Source organism: Catharus ustulatus, chromosome 4 (genome assembly GCF_009819885.2).
Source record: "Catharus ustulatus isolate bCatUst1 chromosome 4, bCatUst1.pri.v2, whole genome shotgun sequence".
In the NCBI taxonomy this organism is placed as follows: domain Eukaryota; kingdom Metazoa; phylum Chordata; class Aves; order Passeriformes; family Turdidae; genus Catharus; species Catharus ustulatus.
Window position 1 is genome coordinate 844,197 of NC_046224.1, and position 21,058 is coordinate 865,254.

Genomic DNA, 21,058 nt, shown 5'->3' on the forward strand with positions numbered 1-21,058 from the left:
GTCTCCATGGAAAACAAGGAAAAGAGTGAAGTCAGGGATGAGTTTTTTTCTCTCCATGTGGAAAATAAGGGAAGCAATGGAATCGGGGATGAGTTCCTTGTCTCCACTTGGAAAACAAGGGAATAAGTGGAGCCAAGGAGAAGTTTCGCATCTCCACATGGAAAACAAGGAAAATGGGAGTCAGGAATGAGTTCCTTGTCTTCCCAAGGAAAACAATGGAATCAGGGGTGAGTTCCTTGTCTCCACCTTGGAAACAAGGAGAGCAGTTAAGAGGACATTCCCAGAGAATTCCCAGAGTGGGACAAGCTGGGAAGTGGCTGGGGTTGTTCCTCCCGCCCCGCTTTGCTCCCGTGACTTTCCCTCTTTCCAAACCTCACTGGAAAAGGTTTGGAACAATTTCCAGCGGAAACTCCAAGACTGGAGGAGCCAGACAGAATTCCTGGAGCAGCTCTGGCTGCCCCTTCATTCCTGGGAGTGTCCAAGGCCAGGCTGGAGCACCCTGGGATCGTGGGAGATGTCCCACGGAAATTGGCTGGGAATGGGATGAGCTTTGAGGTGACCCCAACCCAAACCATTCCACGATTCCATCAGAGCCTCCCCACAGCCACGTTCCCATGGGATCAGCTCCCCCGGGAGTGGTTCCCACCCCTTCCCGAGCAGCTCCGGGGACGGAAGTGCCGCCACCGCCAACGTGCCAGACGCCCAAGTGCCACCGGCACGGGCGCGGCTCCCGTCACACTTCCCGCTTTCCCGAGGGGTGACATCTGTTCCCGAGTGCCAGACTGAGCCCGGTGGGGTCTAGCAGGAATTCCTGCTTTTTCACGGAATACTCGCAGATGCTGCGAGGATTTGGATGGAAAAGCAGGAAAAAAAAGTCAGGGCTGGATTGGGATGATTTAACGGCCTTCCCAACCCGAGGCATTCCACGATCCTGAAATCCATTCATGCCACAATTCCCTCCCTCCATCCCCAGCTCCAGCCTCGTTCCCAAGCTCGGATCCGCTATGCTCACCCCTCCTTGGGGAAAATTCCTCCTTCTCAATCCCTGCTCCGCTCTTCCCAAGCTTCCAAACCGCTCCGGAGAGGATTTGGGGCTTTTTTTTCTTCTTCTTCTTTTTTTTTTTTTTTTTTGGCCTCTGGAGCTTTTCCTTTATGGAAAATGCTCTTCCAGTGGCACTGAAAGGCTCCGGCAGCTCCGCCCGGAATCCGTCAGCGATTCCACCCGAGGCAGAATCCAATGGGGACAAAAGGGAGGAATTTGGCACTGAAATTCCATCCCATGCTGTTGGTCGTGCTGGAAACTGGGCTATTTTTGGGAATTGGGGATGTGCAGTGGGAATAAAGAACCGGCAGCACAGAACAGGTTCAAAGGGAGCCTGGACAAAGCCATGGAAAATGTGCCTTTTCCAAGCTTTTTTTTAAATCCCAGAGCCGAGACCAGCAGGGGGAATTCGGGAGGATGATCCCATCCTTGCCCTTTTTTCCTTGGGAATCTGGGTTTCTGCTCTAGATGGAGCCGTGGAATGTTCTGGGAGCAGCAGGAAGATTCCCAAAAAAACCCCAGTCCTTCCTTTCTATAGATTTCTGGGAATAGCTGGGAGGTGACACAGGGATATTTGGGAAGCTCCGAGCTCCATCCCTGTGCCTGGAATGTTGCAGGACATGGAATAGGAGAGTTCATCCTGGGAATGTGGTGTCTGACTGAGCTAGGGCAAGAATTCCAGTGGGAAAGCGGGATGCTCCCTCTGGAATGTCCAGGGCATGGCTGCTGGATCAGGGGTGACATTGGGACACCCAGTCCTTGGATCCAGCTCTCCTCTGGGGAACGCCATGGAAAACCACATCCAAGGAATTGCCAAAAGTAGGGAATACCATGGGAAACTACATCCAAGGGCAGGGAATGCTATGGAAAACCAAATCCCGGGAATTGCCAAGTTGAAGGGACGCTGGAAATCCACACGCGAAAAATAAGGAACACTATGGAAAACCAAATCCAAGGAATTGCCGGATGTAGGGAATACCATGGAAACCGCATTCAAGGAATTGCAAAATGTAGGGAACATCATGGAAAACCACATCCAAGGAATTGCCACCTTCAGGGAATACTACAGAAAACCAAATCCCAGGAATTGCCAAGGGAAGGGACCCTATGGAAAACCACATCCAAAGAATTGCCAGATGTAGGGAATACCATGGGAAACCACATCCATGGAATTGCCAAGTGGAACGGACACTACGGAAAGCCACATGCCAGGAATTCCATGTTCATTCCCACCCTGCATTCCAGGCCTGGAGCAACTCCCTGTGGCACAGCCACAGCCACGGGATTATTCCCGGATCATCCCTTGGTTTTCCAGCCATTTCTGGGTGGAGTCACCTCCGGTGTCACCCCGGCTCCGCTCCCAGATCCTGGAACTGCTCCCTGGATCTGGGCAGGATTCCCTGGAAAAGGGAGTTTGGAGCAGCCGTGGAATGGGGGAGGAACTACTGGAGATGATTTTGGGAATGTTCCTCAGGGCTGGATCGGGAATATCTCCAGGGAAGGAGATTCCACAGCCTCCATAGTCTGGAGGTTCTTCCCATGGAAAAATCATGGAATGGTTTAGGTGGGAAGGGACCTCAAATTCCAATCCCATTCCAAGGCCGGGGACATCTCCACAGTCCCAGGGTGCTCCAACCTTTCCTTGGACACTCCCAGAGATCCAGGGGCAGCCACAGCTTCTGTGGGAATTCTGGGACATTGCCGCGATCAAATTCCAGAGTTTAGGAATAAAGAGCTGGGATCCCACCAGTAAGAACCAGTAAGGATCAACTCCCAGCATCCGGAATGAACTTCCCTGGAATGGGAATGACGCTCCCTGTGCAGCCTGGCAACCCCCGGAGCCATTCCGGGCGCACTCCACGGAATTAATCTCCAAGGAAAACACAAAGCCTCGCCAGGAAAGCTCCCGGGGCCGTTGCCATAACAGCCCAAATCCCTGGAAAAACCTCATTCCATGCATTCCTTAGGGATGGAAAAGGATCCCGCTGGCAGTGCTGCTTCCCGAGGCTGGGATGGGGGAGCAGATCCCAAAAATACACCTGGAGCAGGAGGGAGCAAATTCAGGAGTGGGAAGGGGGAGGGAATTCACATCCTGTGGAACCAAAGATGGGAATTTCCACCCTCAGGAGCCCAGGTCTGGGAATATTTGTCCTATGGTATCCAGGGATGAGAATCTCCAGTTTTTGGGTCTGTGGTTGGGAATTTTCATCCTCTGGAGCCAGGAATGGGAATTTCCATCTTTTTGTGTCCAGGAATGGGATTATTTGTCCGATGGTATCCAGGGAGGAGAATCTCCATCCTCTGGAACCCAGGGATGAGAATCCCCAATTTTTGGTGTCCAGGGTTGGGAATTTCCATCTTTTGGTATCCATAGATGGGAATTTCCATCCTCTGGAGTCCAGGGATGGGAATTTCTGTCCTGTCATGTGCAGGGTTTGGAATCTCCATCCTTTAGTATCCATAGATGGGAATTTCCATCCTCTGGAACCCAGGCATGGGAATCTGTGATTTTTGGTACCAAGGGATGGGAATTTTCATCCTTTTGGGTTCAGGGATGGGAATTTCCATCCTCTGGAGCCCAGCTCTGGGAATATTTGTCCTGTGGGATCCAGGGATGGGAATCTCCATCCTCTGGAGCCCAGGGATGGGAATCTCCAATTTTTGGTATCCAGGGGTGGGAATCTCCATCCTTTGGTGACCAGGAATGGGAATTTCCATTCTTTGGAGCCTAGGGCTGGGAATATTTTTCCTGTGGTATCCAGGGGTGGGAATCTCCATCCTCTGGCATCCAGGATCAGCCCAGAATTCCCAGAGCAGCTGTGGCTGCCCCTGGATCCCTGGAAGTGGCCAAGGCCAGGCCGGAGCACTCTGGGAGAGCAGGAGGTGTCCCTGCCCTTGGAATTTGGGAATCTCATTCCCACCCAAACCATTCCAGGATTCCATTCCCGATGTCACTCTAACACCAGGACACTTCCCAGCCCTCCTGATATTCCTGATGGTCCTGAGGGGTCCCAAATCCCTCCCACCCCTCCAAAACCAGCAGCTCCACCCTCTGGAATTCTCTCCGGGATCCATGGCAGCTCCGCAGTCTCCGGAGTGTTTTTAACTCCACTGCCGGAGCAGATGGCGCTGGCAGAAATCTTGGAAGTCTGACAGGAATTATCTTCCCTCTCCTTCCCCCCACTCCTTCCCATTTTCCTCCAAATATTCCTCCCATCCTGCTTTTTTTATTTCCCAGGCAGCCGGGGGTTAACCACCTTCATCCCGGGAATTTTTCCAGGAATCTTTTCTCTCACTTTTCTTTTTTTTTTTTCCAGCGAGCCAGGGGTTAACCACCTCTATTCCAGGATTTTTTTCTGGAGACTCTTTGATCTTTTCTCCCATTTTTTTCCCCAGACAGTTGGGGGTTAACCACTTTATCCTGGGAATTTTTCCAGGAATCTTTTTGATCTTTTCTCTCACTTTTTTTTCCAGCGAGACAGGGGTTAACCACCTTTATTTCAGGATTTTTTCCTGGAATCTTTTCTCCCATCTTTTTTTCCCCAGCCAGCTGGGGGTTAACCACCTTTATCCTGGGAACTTATCCTGAAATGTTTTTCATCTTTTCTCCCATTTTTCTCCCAGCCAGACGGGGGTTAACCACCTTTACCCTGGGAATTTCTCCTGGAATCTTTTTATCTTTCCTCCCAGCTTTTTTCCCAGCCAACCAGGGGTTAACCACCTTTATCCCGGGAATTCCCCCTCCCGCCCCGGGAATTTTTTGATCTTTTCTCCCTGGGAATCTGCAGTGCTGCTGGAATACTGCAAATGCCAGGAAGCATTTCTTCCCCCAAAAAAAAACCCTCCGAGCTTTTCCCTGCTCTTCCATCTCCTTCCCCGCCCGTGCAGGGATTTTTTTTTCTCCTGGAATCAAGTGACTGCGCAGCTCCCGGCCGTGGGCGTGGAATGACAGCTCAAGGACTTCTAATTCCAACCCCATTCCCACCCGATTCCTCCCTCTCCGCCTCTTTTCCATCCCCGATTTCCTGGAATTCCACGGGAATGGCTTCGTCCAGGAGCTGCTTTGGGTTTTCGGTTGGGTCCCCTCCGCCCCAGGGGTTGTGGGGATGGAGCTGGTGCTCCTGGAGGGGATTTTTCCCTGGATTTTTTGTCGGGATGTGCTGTGGCAGTTGCAGCCATTCCTGCTCGGAGCAGGGATTCTCCTGCTGGGATTGGAGCTCTCCTGATGGAGATTCAAGGAATGGTTTTAATTTTTTTTTTTTTTTTTTTGGGAGTTTGGCTGAAGGGGAATTTCTGGGAAGGTCAGGGATAGTGGGGATGTGCTGGGAATTCTCATGGAGTGTCAGCACAGAATTCCCAAATTTTCCAGGTGGGGAAAGAATTCCAAGGTCACCAATCCAAGCTGGGACCGATCCCCACCAGAGCCCCGAGTGGAATTCCAGGAATTCCTTGGATTCCTCCAGGGATGGTGACTCCAAACCTCCCTGGGCAGCCCCTGCCAAGGCCTGAGCGCTCTTCCCATGGGAAAATGATCCCAAAAATCCAACCCAAACCTCCCCTGGGCCAGGCTGAGACGTTCCCTCTTTTCCCGGGGCTCATTCCCGGAGCAGATCCCGATCCCCGCTGGCTCCGGGCAGGAGCTGGGCAGAGCCAGAAGGACATTCCCAATCCCTGCCCTGATCCCAGCAAAGCTCCCCTGGCCCCGATCCCTGCCCCAATCCCACTTTTCCTGGCCTCTCCTTGCATGGATCCCTGGCAGCCCCTGGGCCACCATTCCCTGGGCAGGGATTCCAGAATTCTGAAATCCTGGAATGGTTTGGGTTGGAAGGAGATCCAAGCCCATCCACTTCCAACCCCTGGACACCTCCCAGCATCCCAGGGGTCTCCAACCTTTCCTTGGCCATTGCAGGGATCCAAGGATGCTCTGGGAGTTCCAGGAATTCCTTCCCAAATTCCCACCCCAATCTCCCCTTTCCCCATTCCCTGTGTCCTGTCCCTTGTCCCCAGTCCCTCTCCAGCTCTCCTGGAGCCCCTGGAATGTTCTGGAAGCTCTCCCTGGATCCTTCCCCTCTCCAGGAGAACATTCCCAGCTCTCCCAGGGCTGGCTGCAGCCCTTGGACAATTCCATGGATGCATTCCCAGTGGATGATCCATCCTGGATAACGCTGCCATTCCCACTTCAGATCCTTTTCCCAACCATTCCCAGTTCTTCACGGCCCCACCAGCCTTTCAACAGTTCCTTTTCCAAAACTGCTTCCCAAACATCCCCACCCAGAAACTCCAGACACGCTCTGGGAATCTCCTGGATCCGCCTCATTCCCACAGCACCGGGGCAGGATCCACTTCCAAGACCAAAATATGGGATAAACCAGGATAAAAATCCCAGTTCCTCTCTGGACAGCACAGGTTTGGGAATGTTGAGATTGGGATTTCTCCATGGATCCATTCTCCACATCCCACACATGATCCCATTTTATCCCAGCTCTTCCAGAGCCTCAGGAACATTTTTCCCGTGGAATTCCCAGCACAGGAGCAGCTGCTCCAACACAATCCCTGAAACCCCCAATTTTCCTTTATTTTTAGGATCAAGGACCCACCACAGCCAGGTTTGGGATTGGTGGCACCAGAAACCTTTAGGGACAAGGTCAAGGAAACCCCACAGCCAAGTCAGAGTTTGGTGACACCACAAACGTTTTGGGATAAGCTCAAGAACTTCCTACAGATGGATTTTGGGATTGGTGTCACCAGAAATTGTTGGGAACAAAATCAAGAACCCACCAGAGATGGTGTTGGAGTTGGAGACTCCATAAATTTTTAGGGACAAGGTCCAGGACATTCCAAAGCCAGATTTGGGATTGGGGCATCACAAACCTCTAGGGACAAGGTCCAGGACTCACCGCAGATGGATTTTGGGATTGGTGGCATCATAAATTCTTAGGGACAAGGTCAAGGACACCCCACAGCCAAGTCCAGGTTTGGTGACACCACAAACGTTTTGGGATAAGCTCAAGGAGCCCCCACAGATGGATTTTGGGGTTTGGTGGCACCAAAAACCTTCTGGAATGGAGTCAAGGAGTTCCCAGAGATGGATTTTGGGATTGGTGTCACCAGAAATCGTTGGGAACAGAATCAAGAACCCACCAGAGATGGTGCTGGAGTTGGAGACTCCATAAATTTTTAGGGACAAGGTAAAGGATACCCTGCAGCCAAGTCCGGGTTTGGTGACACCACAAACGTTTTGGGATAAGCTCAAGGAGTTCCCACAGCTGGTTTTGGATTCAGTGGCACCATAAATCTTTAGGGACAAGACCCAGGACCCACCAGAGATGGTTTTGGGTTTGGATTCTCCATAAATATTTTGGGATAAGTTCAAGAACTCTCCACAGACATTCTGGGTTTTGGTGGCACCAAAAACCTTCTGGAATGGGGTCAAGTAGTTCCCAGAGATGGATTTTGGGATTGGTGGTACCAGAAATCTTTGGGAACAGAATCGAGAACCCACCAGAGATGGTGTTGGAGTTGGAGGCTCCATAAATTTTTAGGGACAAGGTCCAGGACATCGCACAGCCAGGTTTGGGATTGGTGGCACCACAAACCTTTAGGGACAAGGTCCAGGACTCACCACAGATGAATTTTGGGATTGGTGGCATCATAAATTCTTAGGGACAAAGTCAAGGACACCCCACAGCCAAGTCCGGGTTTGGTGACACCACAAACCTTTTGGGATAAGCTCAAGGAGTTCCCACAGGTGGATTTTGGGGTTTGGTGGCACCAAAAACCTTCTAGAATGGGGTCAAGGAGTTCCCAGAGATGGATTTTGGGATTGGTGGCACCAAAAATCTTTGGAACCAGAATCAAGAACCCACCAGAGATGGTGTTGGAGTTGGAGACACCACAAATTGCTAGGGACAAGGTCCAGGACACCCCGCAGCCAAGTCCGGGTTTGGTGACACCACAAACGTTTTGGGATAAGCTCAAGGAGTTCCCACAGGTGGATTTTGGGGTTTGGTGGCACCACAAACCTTCTGGAATGGGGTCAAGGAGTTCCCAGAGATGGATTTTGGGATTGGCGGCACCAGAAATTGTTGGGAACAGAATCAAGAACCCGCCAGAGATGGTGTTGGAGTTGGAGACTCCATAAATCTTTTGGGATAAGCTCAAGGATCCACCACATCCAGGTGCCTCCTCCAGACCTTGTCCTGCTCCCCCTAAGCCCCAGCTCCGGCATTCCCAGTTCCAGACGTGCCATTCCCACTGGGAATTCCCAGTGCTGATGCTGGGGATGCCCGTGGCACAGCCAATCCGGGAATTCCTGGAATTCTCTCCCAAAATTCTCTCCTGGAATTCTCCAGTCCCACCTTCCTCTCTGAGCAGGACCAGGCATCCCTCCAAGTCAGAATTCCATGGAATTCTCCAAAATCCAAGAGCTGGAGTGACCCAGGAAGGGTCGAGCCTTTCCATACCCCATAGGGCCCCTCCCTTCTCATTCCCAAGGGATTCTCCTGGGTTTTTCCTCACCTACAGACTTGGTCCTTGGAATTCCCTTCCGGAGGGACACGTGGGGCTTCTCCGTTCCCGCCAGGACCCCGGAATGTGCCATTCCCTGGCGCTCAAACAGGGACTGGAAGGGAAAAACAGGGAATTCCCAGTCTGGATTCGGCTGGAAGGACCCGACATTCCCACGTGAGCACAGGAAAACAGGATCTCTTCCCAACCGGGATGGATCCTCCTGCGGAATTCCAAACTTTGGGATCATCCCTGGCTGCTGTCCCATCTCCCTACCTGCTCCAGGTGGGAATCTGGAGCTCCTGTCCTGCTTTTCCCGGAGCTGCCTCCCACCCACAGCATTCCTGGCACAATCCCGAGCCCCTTCCTCCCCCTCCTCCTCCTCCTCCCTCCGCGCTTCCCCCCGGAGGCGGCACTCGGATTCCGGCAGAATTCCAGCCCGGCTCTCCGGGCTCCTCCAGAGCTGCTCTTCCAGCATTCCCTGGGAAATCCCTGTGGATTCCCAGGCCTGAGTGGGGATTGGGGTCTCCCAGGCTCCACATTCCCGGGAATTCCACTCCTGAACCAGTTCCCCTTGGTGCCACATTCCCTCTCATCCTTATCCATGGCCTCCCATCCCTCCCCTTCCATTCTTGGGAATCCCACTCCTCATTTCTATGAATCCCACTCCCCATTCTCAGGAATTCTACTCCTGAGCCATCACCACTCAGTACCATGATCCCATTCATCCCTCTCCACATTATCCCATGGAATTCCCAGGAATCCCACTCTTCATTCCCAGGAATGCCACCTCACATTCCCTCCCATGCCCCTCATTCCCGGCCACCATTCCTGGTGGGATTCCCTCTGGATCACATCGATCTCTCCAGTGAGATCCTCTGGATCCTTCCCATCCCTTTCCATGTGCGCCTGTCCCTCTCTTTCCCTTCCTGGGAATTCCACTTCCCATTCCTGGGAATTCCACTCCCCAGTGCCTCTCATTTCTCTCCAGGTCTTCCCGTCCATTTCCCCATTCCATGCCCACATTCCCACAGAATTCCCACCAGCTCACACTGATGTCTGCCAGGGTGATCCTGTGGATCCCATTCCCATTCCCATTCCCATTCCCATTCCCATTCCTGCTGGCTTACACTGATCTCCGCCAGGGTGATCCTGTGGATCCCATTCCCATTCCCATTCCCATTTCCCCATTCCCATCCCATTCCTGCTGGCTCACACTGATCTCCGCCAGGGTGATCCTGTGGATCCCATTCCCATTCCCATTCCCATTCCCATTCCCATTCCCGTTCCCGCTGACTCACACTGATCTCCACCGGGGTGATCCTGTGGATCCCATTCCCATTCCCTATCCCATTTCCCCATTCCCAAGGAATTCCCGGTGGCTCACACTGATCTCCGCTGGGGTGATCCTGTGGATCCCATTCCCATTCCCATTCCCATTCCCATTCCCAAGGAATTCCCGCTGGTTCACACTGATCTCCACCGGGGTGATCCTGTGGATCCCATTCCCATTCCCATTCCCATTCCCACTGGCTCACACTGATCTCCTCTGGAGTGATCCTGTGGATCCCATTCCCATTCCCATTCCCATTCCCAATTCCTGTTCCCGCTGGCTCACACTGATCTCCGCCAGGGTGATCCTGTGGATCCCATTCCCGTTCCCATTCCCATTCCCATTCCCATTTCCCCATTCCCGTTCCCATTCCCGCTGGCTCACACTGATCTCCGCCGGGGTGATCCTATGGATCCCATTCCCATTCCCATTCCCATTTCCCCATTCCCAAGGAATTCCCGCTGGCTCACACTGATCTCCGCCGGGGTGATCCTGTGGATCCCATTCCCATTCCCATTCCCATTCCCATTCCCATTTCCCCATTCCCATTCCCGCTGGCTCACACTGATCTCCGCCGGGGTGATCCTCCGGCTCGTCGGGCGCTGTTTCACCGTCGCCGCCCTGGAATCGGCCTCCACCAGCTCCGCCCTCAGCGCTGGCTCCGCGGCCGCCAGGATCTCATCCAGCTTCTCTGGAATCCAAGGAAAACCGGACCCGGGGTCAGCCCAGCCTGCCAGGATCGTTCCCTGCCCACAGCTCATCCCGGAGAATGGAGCCGACGGTTTTCCATGGATTTGGGGGGGCTGATCCCATTCAGCCAGGAATTCTGTGGGTGCTGCCCCGCCCCTGGATGTGCCACATTCCAAGGAATTCTTTCACTGACACCAACCAGCGAGTTCATCCCGGATTTTGGGTATCGGGATGAATCCTGCCAGGAGGGTTGGAGATCCAGGGAATCCCAGGACATGGAGATGTCCGTGGGATCCACTGGGATCTGGCATATCTGGCCTTTTTTTGGGATAAACTGAGATATTCCCAGCCTGAATGGACTCGGAACTCTGAGTGATCCCAACTTTCTGTGTCTGGGTGGGTTCCAGTGCCCACGGACATCGGGAATATCAGCAGAACCACCACGGCCGTGTCAATGGAATTCCCTGGAATTCCCTGCTCCAGGATCCATCCCAGCACATTTATCCCTTGGGAACACCAAGCTGTGTCTCATCAGATCCATTCCCTTGGGAATTCCAGCTGGAATCCTGAACCTCGGGATACGGGAATGGGCGGGAGGTGGACACGATTCCATTCCCATGGATGAGCCCAGCCCATGGAATTCCCACCTGGAATGGGAAGTTGGGGCTGTTGGCTCCGTGTCACCTCCACCTGCTGGCACTTCTCAGATCCAGGTGGATCTGTATCCCAAATTCCTGCCGTGGTGGGAATTGTAGCCCTGGGATTCTCCTGAAGCCAGGCTGGTCCTCAGACATTCCATGGAATTGTGGGACATGGAATCATGGAATGGTTTGGGTGGGAAGGACCTTAAAGCTCATCCCATTCCATGAGACACCTTCCCGTTATCCAAGATTTCTAGAGCTTTTCCTTGGACACTTCCAGGGATCCAGGGGCAGCCACAGCTGCTCTGGCAATTCCAGCCCAGCCAGGAATTCCTGCCCAAATTCCCACCACAAGCTCCCCATTCCCAGGGAATTCTCTCCATTCCCAGCTCTCCCAGTCTGGCATTGGATCCATCCCCACCCCAACTCCTCTCTAGGAAGGAATTTTGGGATCCAGGGGCTTCACTGGGAATCTCAGGACTCCAGGAAGGTTCTCCCTTCCCTTTTCCATCCCTGAAATCCATAAAATCCCTTAGACTGGATTCTAAGCATCCTTGATCCCAGAATCCCAGAATGGTTTGGGATGGGATCCATGGACCTTCAATCCCATCCCATTCCAATCCCATCCCATTCCAATCCCACCATCCCAGGCTGCTCCAAAGTTTCCTGGGACATTCTAGGGATCTGGGGATTCTCTGGGAATTTCAGCCCAGCCAGGAATTCCTTCCCAAATTCCCACCCCAATCTCCCCTTTCCCAGCGGGAGCCATTCCCTGTGTCCTGTCCCAAATTTTTCCCAAATTCCAGCTCTCCTGGAGCCCCTGGAGGCCCTGGAATGTGCTGGAAGCTCTCCCTGGAATCTTCTCTTCCACCTGGGAAGATCCATCTCCAATCCTTGGGAAGTTCCAGCTGATTTTCCTGTCCCATGGGATCCTTGTGTGGCCCCCTCTGGATCCGCCCCTTCCAGGGAAGGGTTGGGAAGATCCCTCTGACATTTCCCGCGGGAATTCCCGTCCGGCTTCTTCCCTGTCCTGCCCCCACTGGATCCCACAGGAGGAGCCGATCCCACATTCCCGGCTCTGTGCTGGAACAGGGAATGGGAACCACTGGGACAGAAAACCTGGATCTGAAAATCCCAGGATGGGTTGGGTGGGATCCCATCCAGATCCAACCCTTCCATCGAAAAATTCCCGTTTTTTCTGTGGCCCTGATGTGACATTCCCAGCACATCCTCAGTGTGGGAACAAGGGGATAATCCACATGGATCCACCAGGAATGTCGGGATAAACTGCCTGGATCCACCAGGAATATTGGGATAAACTGCCTGGATCCACCAGGAATAGCAGGATAAACGCCCTGGATCTACTAGGAATATTGGGATAAATTGCATGTATTTACCAGGAATACTGGGATAAACTGCCTGGATCCACCAGGAATATTGGGATAAACTGCCTGGATCCACCAGGAATATTGGGATAAATTGCCTGGATCTGCTATGAATATTGGGATAAACTGCCTGGATCCGCCAGAAATATTGGGATAAACTGCCTGGATCCACCAGGAATATTGGGATAAATGGCATGAATTTACCAGGAATATTGGGATAAACTGCCTGGATCCACCAGGAATATCGGGATAAACTGCCTGGATCCACCAGGAATATTGGGATAAATTGCATGAATTTACCAGGAATATTGGGATAAACTCCGTGGATCCACCAGGAATATTGGGATAAACTGCCTGGATTTGCCAGGGGAGGCTTTGGCTATTTGGGATAAAATCGAACACCGTCATTCCCAAGGATCCCACACAGGACATTCCCATGCGGAAAACCCAGAGCAGGGATCACACCTGGGAATGGCAGGGTTGGGAATTTTGGGATAAATCCCATGTGGCCATTCCAACTCCCAGCTCCACAATTCCTGGCATTCCAATTCCAGGTATTCCAATTCCTACTGGAGCAGATCCAGGATTCCCAAATTCCATCTGAATTCCCTGAGACGCTGCAGGAACAGCGACCCTGGGGATGCTGGGATTCCCCCCCAGTTTGGATCCCACTGGATCCCAGGGGGAGCTGGCAGGCAGGGGCGGAATCCCGGGAATTTTGGTTTCACTCACCCCCTTTCCTTCTCCGCATGGAGGCTTGGAATGGGAAACAAAACACAAAATCAACGGCACGGAACAATTCCCGCTCCCATTCCCGGCTCTTCCCGCAATTCCCGGCCTCTGGGATGTGGGATTTGGGTGTTTATCCACTGGGATCGTCCCTCTGAGCCGGGATTTGGGATTTATCAGAGCCCCAGGCTGGGGTCATCCCTGGCCCGCCTCATGGATCCAGGGAAGCCGGAGCAGGATTGGCTGGAATTCCATCCCATGGAAAAGCTCCCAAGGGCAATTCCCTGAATCCATGGATTTGGGCACAGGAGGGATCCCTGAGTGTCCTGCTGCTCCAAGGGGATGGGAATGGCAAGGAAAGGGTTGGGAAGGGCACAGGGGGTGGTCGGGATCCATGGAAAACAGGGTGGGAAGCACTGGGCAGAGCTTTCTTTGGGAATGTCCCTTTCCCGAATGTTCTTTGGGAAGCAGAGCGGCTCCAGCCCAATCCTGGGAATGCTGATCCACAGGAAAACCCAGAGCAAAGGATGGGAAGAGGATGGATCTCCTGTTTTCCCTGGAATGGTTTCAGCCCATTCCTTGATCCATGGGAATGAGCACGACAATTCCCAGGGAAAATCACAGGAATTGTGGGATTAGAGCTGGGATTGCTTCCAGATCCTCCTCCCGGGATTGCTGCTCCCAATCCCTCTCCAGGAAAACTGGGAATTGCTGGGAGGGTGAAAGGAGGAATCTGAGGATCCAGGATGGGGAAAATGTGGGAAAAAGGAGCTGTTCCCAAGAATTCCCTGCAAAAAAAGAGCCTTTGGATTGGGAATAATGGCCTGGAAGTGCTGGGAATCAAGGGTGGGAATCCAGGCTCAGGATAAAATAAATCCCAGTTGATCCAGTCTGGGAATGTTGGGATTTGTCCCGGTCTGACTCTGAGGAGGAGCTCAGGGAGCAAGGAAAGGCCTGGAAAACCAGGAAGAGTATGGAAAACCAGGAAGAACATGGAAAAACTGAGAACATGGAAAACCATGGAGAGCATGGAAATCCAGGAAGGGCATGGAGAACAGGGAGGGCATGGAAAAACCAAGGAGGGTGTGGAAAAACTAGGAAGAGCATGGAAAACCAGAAAGAATGGAAAACCAGGAAGGGCATGGAAAAACCAGGAAGAACACGGAAAAAAAGCAGGGAGAATATGGAAAACTATGGAAAGCACAGAAAACCAGGAAGGGCATGGAAAACCAAAAGGAATGGAAAACAGGGAGGGGCATGGAGAACCATGGAGAGCATGGAAAACGAAGGACAGCATGGAAAACCAGGATGAGCATGGAAAACAAGAAGGAATGGAAAATCAGGAAAGGCATGGAAAAAATGTGGAAAACAGGGAGAACCTGGAAAACCAAGGAAAATATGGAAAAACATGGAAAAACATGGAAAACCAGGGGGAATGTGGGTTCCTGCTGAGGCTCCAGGCTGCCACATTCCCACGTGGAAAATCCCAAATTCCCATGGAAGCTGGGGCAGGAGCCAGCCCTGCTGCCAGGGATGCTCCAAAGTTTTTTCTGGGAATTTTCCACTCCAGGAAAAGGGAAGGGATGGAGAGGGATCGGCTCCCACCCCTCCAAGGGGTCCTGGGGACATCCCAGGTGGTCACAAGGGCTGAGAAAAACAAGGAATTCTGGCAGCAGGGAGCAGGGAATGGTGGGAGTGGAGAGGATTTCAGGGAATCTGGGAATGTGGAGCGGGATGGGAAAACAGCAGGAAAAGTGGGAGTGGCAGTGGGGACAGAGCAATCCTGGAGATGTCCTGGAAATCCCTTTGAATTCTCCTGGACCTCTCCTGGAGCTCTCCTGGAATTCCAGAGCTCTTGGAGCTCTTCTGGAATTCCAGAGCTCCTGGATCTCTCGTGGAACTCTCCTGGAATTCCAGAGCTCCTGGAGCTCACCCGGAGCTCTCCTGGAATTCCAGAACTCCTGGAGCTCTCCTGTCAGGGTTTGGGATCTTCCCGGAGATGGGAAATAAAAACCTGGGACTGCCGGGTGTGGGAAAGGAGGGAGAGGAGCAAGGAGAGGATCAGGATCAGAGAGAGGAATGGGATAAGGGAGGTGAGGAGAAGAGCACGAGCAGGGATAGGGATCAGGGAGAGGATCGGGAGCAGGAGCAGGAGCAGAGAGAGAAGGAGCAGGGAGAGAAGGAGCAGGGAGAGGAACGGGATAAGGAAGGTGAGGAGAGGATCAGGATCAGGATCAGGATCAGGATCAGGATCAGGATCAGGATCAGGGAGAGGAGAAGGAGCAGGGAGAGGAGTGAGGAAGGCAGGGAAAGGAGCAGGGAGAGGAAACGGGTGAGGAAGGAGAGGAGCAAGGAGAGGATCGGGATCAGAGAAAGGAATGGGATAAGGAAGGTGAGGAGAAGAGCACGAGCAGGGATCGGGATCAGGGAGAGGAGCAGGGAGAGGAGAAGGAGCAGGAGCAGGGAGAGGAACGGGATAAGGAAGGTGAGGAGAGGATCAGGATCAGGATCAGGGAGAGGAGAAGGAGCAGGGAGAGGAGAAGGAGCAGGGAGAGGAGTGAGGAAGGCAGGGAAAGGAGCAGAGAGAGGAGTAGGAGGAGCAGGAACAGGGAAAGGAGCAGGGAAAGGAGCAGGAGCAGGGAGAGGAGCAGGGAGAGGAGCAGGAGCAGGGAAAGGAGCCGGAGTGGGGAGAGGATGAGGAAAAGAACAGGACCAGGGAGAGGATGAGGAAAAGGTTCAGGAGCAGGGAGAGGAGCAGGAGCAGGGAGAGGAGCAGGGAGAGGAGCAGGAGCGGGGAGAGGAGCAGGGAGAGGAGCAGGAGCGGGGAAAGGAATAGGAGTGGGATCAGAGTCAGGGTCAGGACCAAGAGCAGGAGCAGGGAAAGGAGCAGGAGCAGGATCCAGAGCAGGGAAAGGAGCCGGAGTGGGGAGAGGATGAGGAAAAGAACAGGACCAGGGAGAGGATGAGGAAAAGGTTCAGGAGCAGGGAGAGGAGCAGGAGCAGGGAGAGGAGCAGGGAGAGGAGCAGGGAAAGGTTCAGGAGCGGGGAGAGGAGCACGAGCAGGGAAAGGAACAGGAGTGGGATCAGAGTCAGAGTCAGGAGCAAGAGCAGGAGCAGGATCCAGAGCAGGGAAAGGAGCAGGAGTGGGGAGAGGATGAGGAAAAGAACAGGAGCAGGGAGAGGATGAGGAAAAGGTTCAGGAGTCGGGAGAGGAGCAGGAGCAGGGAAAGGAACAGGAGTGGGATCAGAGTCAGGGTCGGGAGAAAGAGCAGGAACAGGATCCAGAGCAGGGAAAGGAGCAGGAGTGGGGAGAGGATCGGGAACAGGGAGAGGAACTGGGGAAGGAGCAGGGAGAGGATCGGGAAAAGCTTCAGGAGCAGGGAGACGAGCAGGGAAAGGAGCAGGAGCAGGAAAAGGGAGAGGAACAGGGGCAGGAACGGGCAGGAACAGGGAGAGGATCAGGCAGAGGATGAGAATCAGGGAGAGGAGTAGGAGGAACAGGGAGAGGAACAGGGAGAGGAACAGGGAGAGGAACAGGGAGAGGAACAGGGAGAGGAACAGGGAGAGGAACAGGGAGAGGAACAGGGAAGGGAGCAGAAACGGAAAAGAGCTGGGGAAGGAGCAGGGAATGGAGCTGGGGAAGGGAAAGGAACAGGGAATGGAGCCGGGATAGGGAATGGAGCAGGGAAAGGGAACGGAGCAGGGAATGGAGCAGGAGAAGAGAGAGGATCAGGAACAGAGAGAGGAACAGGGAGAGGAGCAAGATCAGGGAGAAGAGCAGGAGCAGGGAGAGGATCAGTAATGGGGAAAGGAACAGGAACAGGGAAAGGAACAGGAATGGGGAAAGGAACAGGAGCAGAGAGAGGAGCAGGCAGAAGATGAGGACCAGGGAGAGTAGTAGGAGAAACAGGGAAGGGAAGAGAAACAGGAAAAAAAGCTGGGGAAGGAGAAGGGAAAGGAGCTGGGAAAGGAACAGGGAATGGAGCAGGAATGGAGGTGGGAAAGGAGCGGGAGCAGGGAATGAATCAGTGAAAGGCGCAGGGAATGGAGCAGGGAGAGGAGCAGGAGAGGAGCAGGGAATGGAGCAGGAAAGGAGCAGGAGAGGAGCAGGAATGGAGCAAGGAAAGGACCAGAAGAGGAGCAGGAGAGGAACAGGAAAGGAGCAGAGAATGGAGCAGGGAGAGGAGCAGGAGAGGAGCAGGAGAGGAGCAGGGAATGGAGCAGGAGAGGAGCAGGGAATGGAGTAGAGAGAGGAGCAGGGAAAGGAGCAGGGAAAGGAGCAGGAGAGGAGCAGGAGAGGAGCAGGAGAGGAGCAGGAGAGGAGCAGGGAATGGAGCAGGAGAGGAGCAGGAAAGGAGCAGGGAATGGAGCAGGGAATAGAGAAGGAATGGAACAGGAAAGGAGCAGGACAGGAGCAGGGAATGGAGCAGAAAAGGAGCAGGGAATGGAGCAGGATGCCCGAGGCCAAGTCACATCAACCCCTCCACACCCACCCGGAGACTCCCAAAATCCTTCCCACGCCCACCTCCGCCGGGCTGCGCCCCCGGAGCGCTGGATATCCCTCTGGATATCCCTCTGGACAGAACGGGAATCCTGCTGCCCCCTCCCCGAGTCTCCCACACCCCCCCCCACCACGGGCCCACGGCGCGCATGCAAAGAGCCGGGAAAACCGCTGGAAAACCGCCGGAAAACCGCTGGAAAGCGGCTCCCAAGCATCACCCCGGATTCCCGAGGGATCCCATCCCGCCGCCGGCCTTACCCAGCTCCTCCAGCTCGGCCGTCATGGACTTGGAGCGCAGCGTGAGGGTGGTGCTGGGGGCTCTCTTGGGAGGCGGCGGAGCTGCAAGGAACAGAGAGGGCATCTTGCACCTCTTCTCGCGGAATTTGCGCGGCGTGGCCAGGTGCAGGTGCCACTTCTTCTCCACAGCCTGGATCTCCTCGTATTCCCGGGACGAGGAGTCGCACTGCTGCAGGATCTTATTGAGGCTGCGCGTGGACGCGAACTTCTTCATGATTCCCGCCGGGAATGTGCCCACGGGCCTTTTTTGGGAATGCCTCTGGGAATTTCGCCTCTGGGAATGTTGCTCCCCCACCCCCTCCCCGCCCCAACTCAGCGCGGAGTCCGAGGCATGGCCCCGGAGAGGCGGGGATGGCTCGCAGGGACGCGGGGACGGACGAAGGGAAAAGCGGGAATGTGTCCAGCCGGAGCTCGGGGATCCTCTTCCCACCTCGGCGCAGCCCCCGGAGCTCCTCAGCCCACCCCACCCTCCTCTTCCTCCTCCTCCTCCTCCTCCTCGCCAACCCTATGGAAGCGCCGGCGTCCGGCCGGGAGCTGCCCAAGGACGCATGGCCCGGGATGATCCCAAAAGCTCCCGATCCCGCATTCCCTGAGCACCCCCCCTTCCCCAGGAGCGGCGAGGATGAGTGGAAAAGCTCTTCCTCTTCCTCCTCCTCCTCCTCCTCGCTGCTCCTCGCTGACAATGCTGGAATAACGCTCCAGGATTGCCATGGCAACCGCAGCTCCAAGGATCCCTGTGCCTGCGGCAGGGATCCAGCGGGGCGGATTCAGCCCCAGCCGGGCCCACACAGGCGCTGTCACCGGGGTGGGGGGGACACGGCGTGAGCCCCCCACCCCACCCCCACCGCTCCCCGCTCCCCTCGGATCCCTGGGAACAGCGGCCGCGCGGATCCGGAGGGTCGGGGTGAGGAAAGCACCGGGAAGGGAGCGCCGGGAAGCGCCGAGGGGCAGCGGCTCACCCCGGGCTGGAGCGGCAGGAGCGGCCCCGCGCGGGGCTCCCGGCGCTGGCTCCCGGCTGAATTCCCGAGGATTATTCCCGGCTGAATTCCCGGCTGGATTCCCGAGGCTGCCAGCCGTTCCCACGGCTCGTGCCTTTGTGCCGTGACAGGATAATTGGAGCTCCTCGTGCCAGCAGCGCTCCCTCCTTCCCTCCCTTCCCTCCCTTCCCTCCTTCCCTCCCCCCAGCCCCGCGTGCTGCGCTGGGAGCGGCCCCGATCCCGGCCCCCCTTCATTCCCTGCTCCCATCCCCCTGCTCCATCCCTGCTCCCATCCCCCGACTCCATCCCTACTCCAATCCCCCTGATTCCATCCCCCTGACTCCATCCCTACTCCAATCCCCCTGATTCCATCCCCCTGACTCCATCCCTACTCCAATCCCCCTGATTCCATCCCCCTGACTCCATCCCTACTCCAATCCCCCTGATTCCATCCCCCTGACTCCATTCCCTACTCCAATCCCCCTGATTCCATCCCCCTGACTCCATTCCCTACTCCAATCCCCCTGATTCCATCCCCCTGACTCCATCCCTACTCCAATCCCGCTGCTCCCACCCCCTGACTCCATTCTCTACTCCAACACCCCGGATTCCATCCCTGATTCCATCCGGCTGCTCCCATCCCCCTGACTCCATTCCTACTCCAATCCCGCTGCTCCCACCCCCCTGATTCCTTTCCCACTCCAATCTCCTTGATTCCATTCCCGTCATTCCATTTCTACTCCAATCTCCCTGATTCCATCCTCTGCTCATCCGTGATTCCAACCCCCTGATTCCATTCTCTACTCCAACCCCTCTGCTCCCATCCCTGCTCCCATCCCTTCTCCTGTCCCCCTGATTCCATCCTGTGCTCCCATGCCCCTGATTCCATCCCCCTGATTCCACTCCTGCTCCAATCCCTGATTCCATCCCCAATTCCATTCTCTACTCCAATCCCCCTGATTCCATCCCCGTTTCCATTCCTACTCCAATCCCCCTGCTCCATCCCCCTGCTTCTATCCCTCTTCCAACCTCCTGCTTCCATTCCTGTTTCCATCCATCCCTGCTCCCATCCCATTTCCATTTCTGGCTCAAATCCCTCTGCTCCCATTCCCTGTTCCCGGTTTTCATCTCTCCACTTCCACCCCCTGCTCTCATCTCTCTGCTCCCATCCCGGTGTTTCCATTCCCTGTTTCCATTCCCCTGATCCCATATTCCTGCTCCTGTCCCTCTTGTCCCGAGTCCATCCCTGCTCAAATTCCTGCTCAAATTCCTGCTCCCAGTCCCTCAGTTCCTCTCCCCGTTTCCATTCCCTGCTCCCATTCCCTGGTCCCATCCCAGATCCCATCCCTGCTCCCATCCCAGCTTCTATTCCCTGCTCCCGTCCCTCCTGTCCCATTTCCATCCCCGTTTCCATCCCTGCTCCCATCCCTCTGTTCCTCTCCCACTGTTCCCATTCCCTGCTTCCATCTTCCTGCTCCTGTGCCTCCATCCCAAAGCCATTCCCCAAAACCACGCCAACTCCAGGAATTCCAGCTCTTGGGAATCCAAGCCATTCCCAAAAAACAGCACAGCACCAATAATTCCAGACCCTGGGAATCCAAACCATTCCCAAAATGCACCACAATTCCAGGAACTCCAGATCTTGGGAATTGCAACAATTCACAAAAATACCACAACTCCAGGAATTCCAGCTCTTGGGAATCCAAACCGTTCCCAAAAAACACCACAACACCACAAATTACAGAGCCTGGGAATCCAAACCATTCCCAAAATGCACCACAATTCCAGGAACTCCAGACCTTGGGATTTTCAGCTATTCCCAAAAAACACCCCAACTCCAAGAATTCCACATCTTTGGAATTGAAGCCATTCCCAAAAAACACCCCAACTCCAAGAATTCCAAACCTTGGGAATCCAAGCAATTCCCAAAAAACACCACAACTCTAGAATTCCCAGA

The 21,058-nt window shown here is 54.5% G+C and overlaps 1 protein-coding gene across 1 annotated transcript in view; it reads right to left on the minus strand.

The window, feature by feature from the left end:
- The window catches only part of SHANK3 (SH3 and multiple ankyrin repeat domains 3), a 145,988-nt gene that overhangs the window by 20,043 nt on the left and 104,887 nt on the right, over positions 1–21,058 (minus strand). The window contains exons 18-21 of the mRNA XM_042779181.1: positions 18,086–18,166; positions 13,330–13,353; positions 10,445–10,572; positions 8,561–8,663 (exon numbers count right to left, since the gene is read on the minus strand). Of these exons, the coding sequence (XP_042635115.1) occupies positions 8,561–8,663; positions 10,445–10,572; positions 13,330–13,353; positions 18,086–18,166 (336 nt within the window). The remainder of the gene's footprint in view (positions 1–8,560; positions 8,664–10,444; positions 10,573–13,329; positions 13,354–18,085; positions 18,167–21,058) is intronic.